The sequence below is a fragment of the Aythya ferina genome, assembly GCF_964211825.1.
Source record: "Aythya ferina genome assembly, chromosome: 9".
Taxonomy (NCBI): Eukaryota; Metazoa; Chordata; class Aves; order Anseriformes; family Anatidae; genus Aythya; species Aythya ferina.
The window spans coordinates 12,367,732-12,376,175 of record NC_140305.1 but is presented as its reverse complement, the minus strand read 5'-3'; the positions used below and the strand labels follow the sequence as shown (position 1 = coordinate 12,376,175).

At 54.7% G+C, this 8,444-nt stretch overlaps 1 protein-coding gene across 2 annotated transcripts in view; it reads right to left on the bottom strand.

The window, feature by feature from the left end:
- Positions 1-631: 631 nt before the first annotated feature.
- Positions 632-8,444, bottom strand: part of EPHB1 (EPH receptor B1) — a 49,983-nt gene continuing 42,170 nt past the window's right edge. The window contains exons 13-17 of one of the 2 annotated variants that reach the window (XR_014696088.1): positions 8,182-8,331; positions 7,514-7,707; positions 7,256-7,411; positions 5,860-7,167; positions 632-977 (exon numbers count right to left, since the gene is read on the bottom strand). Coding sequence is in view for 1 of the 2 variants with exons in the window: in XM_084529876.1 (XP_084386002.1) it covers positions 7,059-7,167; positions 7,256-7,411; positions 7,514-7,707; positions 8,182-8,331 (609 nt within the window). In the remaining variant the exon portion in view is untranslated. Of the gene's footprint in view, positions 978-1,601; positions 7,168-7,255; positions 7,412-7,513; positions 7,708-8,181; positions 8,332-8,444 lie in introns of those variants that run through there. The other variant, XM_084529876.1, reaches the window with a different exon arrangement.

Sequence of the window (8,444 nt, the reverse complement as noted above, 5' to 3'; positions counted from 1 at the left end):
GGCTGCCAGGGGGCTGCCAGGGGGGCAGGCTCCTTGCTGGGGGCTTCATGCAGAATTACAGGGCAGCAGCAACCTTGGGGACACACCAGCCCCACCCACATCACCCAAAAAACAAGGGGCACGGGACATCCTAACCCTCAGCCCACACGCTGCCCAGCAGTAACTCCTCTTTCTGAGCCCGATAAGCACATACACCTGCAGGTATAGGTTCAAGCAGAGCACTGGACTTTGACAGGCCCCGGCACGCCTGGGGAAGCGAGGAGCCTCTGTGCTCACACCACACAGCCGGCACTTTCATCCAAGTCAGCACTTCCAGCGTGGCTTCCCCAAATGACTGCACATGAGTGTTTTGAAATGTGCTGTGCGTAAAAACCCGTGCCAAGAAAATTCCTTCTTGCAGCTTTTTTTCTTTTTTTTTTTTTTTCAGCAAGCAGCCACTGATAGGGATCAATGGGAATAAAGTCACTTCATTTACAAACCGGAGAGCCAAATCTGATATACATCAAAATTCGAGGTAAGTCAAGGAGCGATGGAGCACTGCCAGCTCCCCAAATGAATATTCATGGCCAAGTTGCAGATAACACAGCGGCAGAAAGACCGCCTCTGGGAAGGGGAAGAGAAAGGATCAGGCTTATTTCATTATTTTTATTGAGTGCAATTCTTTCTTTAGTACAATATTCTCTGAAAGTTACCGTTACAAACTCCGACAAGTTCAACACAATCGACAAACTGGGGGAGGGGGCAAAAAAATAAGAAATAAAAAATGATAATTAAAAAAAAAAAAAAATTACAACGGGTGAAAACTTTTTACGGACACCTCACTGTTATGTACAGGACGGGGCGCTGCCGGCCGGCACGGGGCATGCTGCGGCGGCGGAGGCTCCCGCAGCCCGGCTCGGGGCTCCGGAGACATCCCAGCTCATCCCATGGGTGGCGGAGGGTGCGGGAGAGGCGGCGCTGCCGGTGCATCCGTACCCCTGCAAGGGAAGAGCAGGGAATGAGGGTGAGAAGGAGCCTGCCCCGTGCAGAGCTGCATGGTGCAGGCTTAGCACAGCCCCGGTGCCACTCGGGGATGCAGAAGTTGTGTTTGGAGCAGGTTCGGCAAAGCCCGTGTACTGCGTTTCCAGAAATAATAACAAAAAAAAAGACAGTGACCCCCCAAAAGGTGCTTTTCCCCTCCCCACACTGCAATAGAAGCACCCCTGGGGCTAACAGCAGTCAAGCACCAAAAACTGCTCCTTCCAAAGTATCAGAAACCATCACTTTTCTCTGCTGCTGCGGGAAAGGCCCGCAGACCCAGAGAGCAACCACCAAGCACCGCACAACAGCAAAATCCCATTTCTTAGCCCCTTCCAAGAGGCAAAGATGCTTTTAATACAGAATTGCACCTCGGAAGCATAAAGCCACTACATTAAATAACAATACCGTTGACCACTGCACCCCTTGCTTGGCTGCTGATAACCGGGGATCACTGCCATAATTATTCCAGGGCACCTCTGCGCGAATGTGTCAGTGCTTTTAAAAAAAAATTCCAGCTGTGGCTGACATTTTGCTCCTATTAAAATTCATCATTCTGCTGAATGAAAATCATTTCCAGCAAATCCAGGTAGTAATAAAACTTTTATTTAGTTATTTAGTGCTTAGCAGAAAAGGGGACACGCCAGGAAGGGGAAGAGACACTGAGATTATCAGGAAGACAGAGAGAACATCAGGAAGACAGACAGAAAGAAAAGCAAGCAGTGTTTGGGGTAAAGTTATTGCTGTGCATTTATTAGGTACCAGGGTCCATTTTTGGTGCCACACTCAGGGATCCAGCTGCACACACATTTTTGAGAGGAAAACCCATCCTACAAGGGAGGCACCATGAGCATCGGCATCACCTCCAGCAGCACACCGGCCCCAGGGCACTGATGGAGGTCAGGCAGCCTAAAAAAAAATCCCAAAGTCTGCTGCACATCCAAGATGCCCAAGATGCCAGAGTGCAAACACCTGTTATTCCCAGGTGCTACTTGCAGGGCGCACACCATTCCCACCAGCCCTCCCCAGGGAAGAGGGCAGCCTCTGGCATGGGCTGCATCTCCAGCTGCCAGTCCTGCTCAGCGTTAATTGGCGTTGATAATTGCACTGATGTTGACCATAATTTTCTTGCCCTTTCTCCCCACCTTGGCACGAAGGTTCAATCGCCTAACAACACCCTGGGGATAAGCAGCAGGGAAAGCTGCTCCCCAAGAAAGTGCCCAGGCAAAGGCAGCGTGCGTGCCAGACAGACGGGCAATGGAGAAGAAATGGGAACGAAGAAGTGACCGAGGCTTCTTTGTTTGGGAACGCGGAGAAAAATTCACTCAAATTCATTTTTAAGTGGATAACAGAAGCTGCGCTAATCCCCCCCAACGCTTACCCAGAGTTAATGCGGCCGTAAGCAGATTTTTGCCTAATCCACTTCCGCGGCCGCCCTGGAAGGGCGCGCCTGTTTTGGGAACCAGCTCGTTCAGCTAATCCACTTACAATTCACGCAGCTGATTTCTTCGGATTAACCTCCGCGAGCCGAAGGGTGACCCCATCCGCAGCCACGCCACCAGCAGAGCCGCCGGCTTCTCCTCCTCTTGCTGCCACACAAAACATGGACCCAAACCAGCAGAACCCCCCAAGAGATGGATGCAGAGCCAAAACCCACAGGCAGTAGAAACAGGAGAGCCGGACAAGGCAGCCGAGGGGTTTTGGAGAAGGGCGAGCTCAGCTGGGACACGCAGAGAGTGCAATTTGTGGGGCCAGGAGCAGTGGGGTGAGACCCCGTGCCGAGGCAGTCCCACCAGCACAGGTGGGCTGTGGGGAAGGTGCCTCTGCTCCATCATTGCTTGGGGTGCTTCAGGCTCCTTCAGGCTCTTCCGAAACAGAAAGGAGCCCAGAAAGGTCTCCTTCCATCTCTTGGAGCATCATTTTGGAGGCACCCAAGCTGTACCATGACAGGCATCCATCCTGGCAGGAGCATCCATAAATGGGGCACCAAAGCAGACAATGCCAACAGGGACGTTGTGTGACCTCCTGCAGCTCCTTGTGCCGTGGGGACCCCGCCAGAGAAGGGGACGCAGAGCACGTGGATGAACACACGAGGTGGATGTGAAACCCTGACCTGATGCCCTGCCTTCCCATCGGCATTTTAACAGGGCGTCACAGGGACAGCAGGGTGGCCTTGGAGTCACAACGCAGCCCCGAGAGCTTGCAACTCCGCTGCTGGTTCTGTAAATCCATTTCTCACCTTAGAAACTGCTTGATGTTTTATCCTTTCTTTTTTTTTTTTTTTCCAACATGAACAGAGGGTATCCCAAATATACAGGCTGTTCTTTATGCCTCAGAGGCTCGATTCAGCCCCTTACAGACAACAATTTGTCCATCCCCATCCCTCCAGACCAGGCTCCTTGGTGCAGGGGGAGGGGGCCGCAGCCACTGCCGGGCTCGGAAATACCACTCCGGGCTTGCTCTTAGTTAAAAACCGGCCGCCTGCTGCTTTCATTGCCAGCCCCGCTCTGACTTGCGGCAACATTTAAAATTAAATATACATAAGCGCTTTCAAAGAACTGCTAATTTGAAGGTCATTAAATGGCACAAAGCGCGTTCCTCTTTTTTTTCTGGCAAGAGGCACACAATGCTGCTATTAACGGGCGCACCTCGTCCCCGCTCCTGCCCTGGACACGCTGGGCTCCCCTCGGCTGGTTTAATTACCGCTATTGAGCAAGCGCCTCCTCCCCGCCGGGGACGGCGCTTTGGGAAAGGAGCAGCAAGTTCCAGAGGGGGAACAAAGCATCCAAACCGCAGAGGGGCTCTCGCCCCCGGGCCCCTGGCAGTTGCTGCAGGAACGCACAGAAGGAGCCGAGAGCCCCAGAGCACGGCTGTGATAGCAGGGGGTGAGGAGCAGGGGTAGGGCCAGGATCTGTCCGGGTGGCACCCAGTGATGAAGGACCCCCAGAGCCAGCACCAGGTGTGTTGGGTGAACCCTCAGCCCGAGGAAAAGTCAGTGCAGAGAGGGAGGTGCTTTGTTTCGATGAGAAAAGCCTTTTTCCCCCCCTCTTATTTCCTATGCGAAGTGAAACTTCAGGGAAAAAAAATATTTCCGAGACACCCCTTCTGATTTAGGATCGAGGAAAGGAACACCAAGCATGACACAGAGCAGATGATGTGAAATGGGAGCTTTTGGTTTTGGTTTGGGGTTTTGGGGAGGGTTCTTTCCTCGCTGAAACCATTTGGCAGAGTCCCTCTCAGTCTGCAGAGCATCCACCTGACCCAAATACACATTCCTCCTGGGTCCGGAGAAAAAGCAACAGCAAGGCAGAGCCTCCTGCCCCAGCTGGAGCATCTGGGCAGCTTCTCCATCCATTGCTGATGGAAGGGACCTCTTGAACAATATGGACAATGCCGCCACTTGCTTACAACCCCCTCTAAATCCAGATTCAGGAACTGTCAGCCAGACTTGCTCATCACTGGTGGTGCCAGGGATGCTTCAGGCCCCAACGTTTGCATCCCAGCTATGTCTGAAGAGGAAAAGAAGTGTCCAAAGTCTCTGAAGGCATGGGACCAGGTGGCCCACCTTTGGGCATCAGATAGCCACCCCTTCACCAGCCGTGCCTCAGCCCTGGAGGAATTGCTCACACCACCCTCAGACTCCTTGTTGAGCCCTGGGGTCTCGTGTAACACCACAAGGGACATCTCCAGGCCCAGTGCCACCACAGCAAGGACCAGTGAGAAGAGCTGGGGCTGGGAATGGCCTGCCCCACCACACCCCAGGAGGCGTGGGCTGCAGGTTAGGTACAGGCAGCAGTGCTGTCACATCGTCCCTCCAGCCCCAGGCGGGCAGCAGAAGGACACTGAGCGAGGCAGAGCAGCCACAAAGGGGGAGTTTTGATATTTACCCTGTGTCACTGCCGTTTGTCCCTTTAAATGCCTTTAGCTTCCTTTTGGTAAAAGAGAAGTGATAAAAAAAACACAAAGGATCCATCAGCTGCGGTGAATACCAAGGTGGCGAGGCAGCGCGTTAGCATGCACGGCGCCCGCTCCATCTGCATGTTGTATGCGCTGCGACAACATCCCGGAATACAGATTCAGGCCGCGAGGATCCCGAGAGGTACCAGCGATCGTCTATCTGACAGGCCAGGAGCAGTCCCCGCCGTTGTAAACACGGGGTGTTTTTCTCTGCCTCTTTCTCCGGAGGGAGCTCAGCGGTTCGAAACAAGCTCGGTCCTGCTGCTCACTCCCGCTCTCCGGCAGCACGGCAGGATGTTTCCTTAGATGATTGGGAAGAAAAACCTAAAGTAAAGAGCTCCCCAACATGTGGGACCCTCTCCTGCCAGCAGTGTCAGCCCACATCCTCCCAAGCCACACGCTTGGACAGACAGACACGGGGCACCCCACAGCATGGAGAGACACAGGGGAGGGCATTTTACAGACACCTGAGGCACCCCGGTAGGGCTGGGAGGTACCAGGCAGCCCCAATATCTTCCTGACAGGGACCCACAGCCCTCAGGGCACGGTGAGCCCCCATTCCGGCTGCCAGGCGCGGTGATGGATCGTTACAACTCGCACATAGCCGTCTAAGTAAAAGCCTTATTAAGAGTTCATTCATTTTATAAACTCTCCGCGCAGTCCGCAGAGGGAAGTTAGATTGCCCAGACTTACAATATTCTGTGTAAACACTGACATGCGTCTAGTAATTTTAACTAGATCAATTTGCAAAGGAGATCAGCGGTCGGGAAAAAAAAAATCAAATTAAACACTGAAATATTCACTGGAAGAGGCTTCGAGGAAGTAAGCAGAAAAACACAGAGAAGGATGGACAGACAGAGAAGTACACGAGACAAATGGACCTACCTCTGAAGCCATGAAACCCAAGTCTGTAACCCAATATCAAAATCCTTAGGTCCACAAGATGGGGGAAATAAAGTTCTCCGTAGCCATCTTCTGCAGATCCCCGAGGCTCTGGAGGCCTCATCAGTCTCTTCCCCAGAGCATCTCTCCTCCTCCTCCTCCTCCTCCTCCTCCACAACCCAGTACCCACGCGCTGCGGCTCCTCCAGTCCTGTCCCCGCTGGCCCCTCGCATCCTCCTCGTCCTGGTCCCGCCTGCACCACGCTGAGGCCTGGGACCTGGCCGCCCACTGCCTTCGGGTGGGTGGCGACCTCCGAGCACGGACAAGCAGCGAGTCCACGGTAGGTTGACAAGGTACACGCGCGCACACGCACACACACACACACGGGAACACCTCTTTCCATTTTCCATGATGGATTTTTTTTGTTGTTGCTGTTGTTTTTCCTTTTTGCAAAAAAATGCAAGCAAAAGAAAAAAACCAAGGTTTTTCTATTGAAGGTACATCTCTTCTTCAATATGAAGACATTAACTGGACTGAGTCGGATCCCCCCCCCCTTGCAGCGGTCAGCGAAGTCCTTTGGTAGTTGGCAGAGCGACACCTGGACACGACGGGGGCAGCTGCGGAGGCTGCTGAGGAGCTCCACCAGGCCGTGAGCACAGACGGGAGCAGGAGCAACAGGAGGGGCCGGGGCAGGGAGGAAGAGCAAAGGAAGCAAAAAGGAAGGAAGGCGGTCGCTGCCGGTGGCTTCTCCGGTCAGGGAACTCAATCTGGTGCCTCTCCCTTCCCCAACAGCCCCTTCCTCCGCCTCAGTTTTGACTCCTGCTCACTGGCGGTGGGAGTGGAGTCTGGTCTCTAGGATTTGGGTTCGTTTCCCCAACGTACATTGGTTTGTCTTCATTGTCGGTTGGTTGTTTGGTTTTTTTTTGTGTGTGGTTTTGTCTTTTTGTCATTTTTAAATATACTATTTGTACATATTTATACTTATTTATATGCCATTCCCCGTGACATCGGTAAGTGTGCTTCTGTAGGCGAGGAACGGGAGTCACCAGGCCAAGGCCAGTCCCAGGAGCATCCTTCACCGGCAGGCGCAGCCCCCGGCCGCGGCCGCCCCTCTCCGACCGTCGCACCGCGGCTCTGTCAGCTCCTCCCCTCCCGCCTCCGCCGCCTGCCCTCCCCGTCCCCTCCCCGTCGAGCGAGGGACGTCACGCCATCGAGGTCGGAGACTGACTCATCTGCACTCGCATGGACTGGACGCTGTTCAGGATCTTCTTCTGGTGCCCAGCCAGAGTCACCCCTATTCTCAGGAGGTCTCTGGAAGACAGACAGACAGAGGGACATCAGTGGACAGCCATGCTGAGCAACCCCGCGAGCCGGTGCCATGTAGAGGCACTGGACTTACTCAGATGTCATCTGGGCGACCAGCTGGAGGGAGGTGAAGCCAGCGCTCAGGAAGTTGTCTCTGTACTGGCTCATCTTGACGGCGCTCAGCCAGTCTTCTACTGAGGTAAAGGCAGTGAAATCGGGGATGGAGCGGTCGAGGAGGGGCTGAGAAGGCCTGGAAGGGAAGAGAGAGGCACCAGGGTGAGGACGGGACCACCAAACTCACCCCTGGGGAGGGAGGGAGGGAGGGAGGGAAGCCAGGCGCTGGGGGACTTACACAGCGGTGATGGTAGCCACAGTTTTGAGGCTTGCCGGGTTGCGGATCATTTTGTCGAGGGTGTTGACGATCTCCGTGAAGCGAGGCCGGGTGTTGCGGTCCTTCTGCCAGCAGTCCAGCATCAGCTGGTGCAGGGCGGCCGGGCAGTCCATGGGCGGCGGGAGCCGGTAGTCCTGCTCGATGGCGTTGATGACCTGCAGGGAGCAAGGCAGAGCGTGAGAATGTGGCACAGCGACGTGCAGGCAGCTCTGCCGGGCCGTGATTGCCGGCAAAGCAGGCGGGAGGAGATGCCACAGGAGGTTAATCTCCGCTCTGATGCTCTGCGCGCCGCAGCTCCTCGCGGCGGAGCGCTGCCACTCGTTATCTCGGCGGATCGTGTTGGAGTACGGCAGTCGCACTACCAAAGCTCTTTCCCAGCTCACAAACCCTCTGAACATTTTCAAAGGCACTGCAGCTTCCTGAAGTCCAATTACCAGCCCACTGGCTTTTCTTCCCAGCTTCCCTCCCGCCATCCCTCTCGCTCGCCAGCCTGTTTCATCTCAAAAACCAAGGCGACGGGGTCTGGAGCATCTCCAGCACTGCCTTGACCCCTCGGTTTCCATTTGGGCAGGGTTTTTTTTTTTTTCTTGCCCTTTTTTTTTTTTTTCCAGCGAACTCCCAGCACTTACATCTTGGTTGGACATGTCCCAGTAGGGCCTCTCCCCGAACGACATCACCTCCCACATGACGATGCCGTAGCTCCAGACGTCGCTGGCCGATGTGAACTTGCGGTAGGCGATGGCCTCCGGGGCCGTCCACCGCACGGGGATCTTCCCACCCTGCCAAGAACAGGAGCTGGTGAGCACCCCGGCCTCAGCAGCCTGTGCACACATCCTGCTCAAGCCAGTGAGTGCCTTGCAGTCAAGCACAGCCCAGCTCTTCTAGCAGAAAG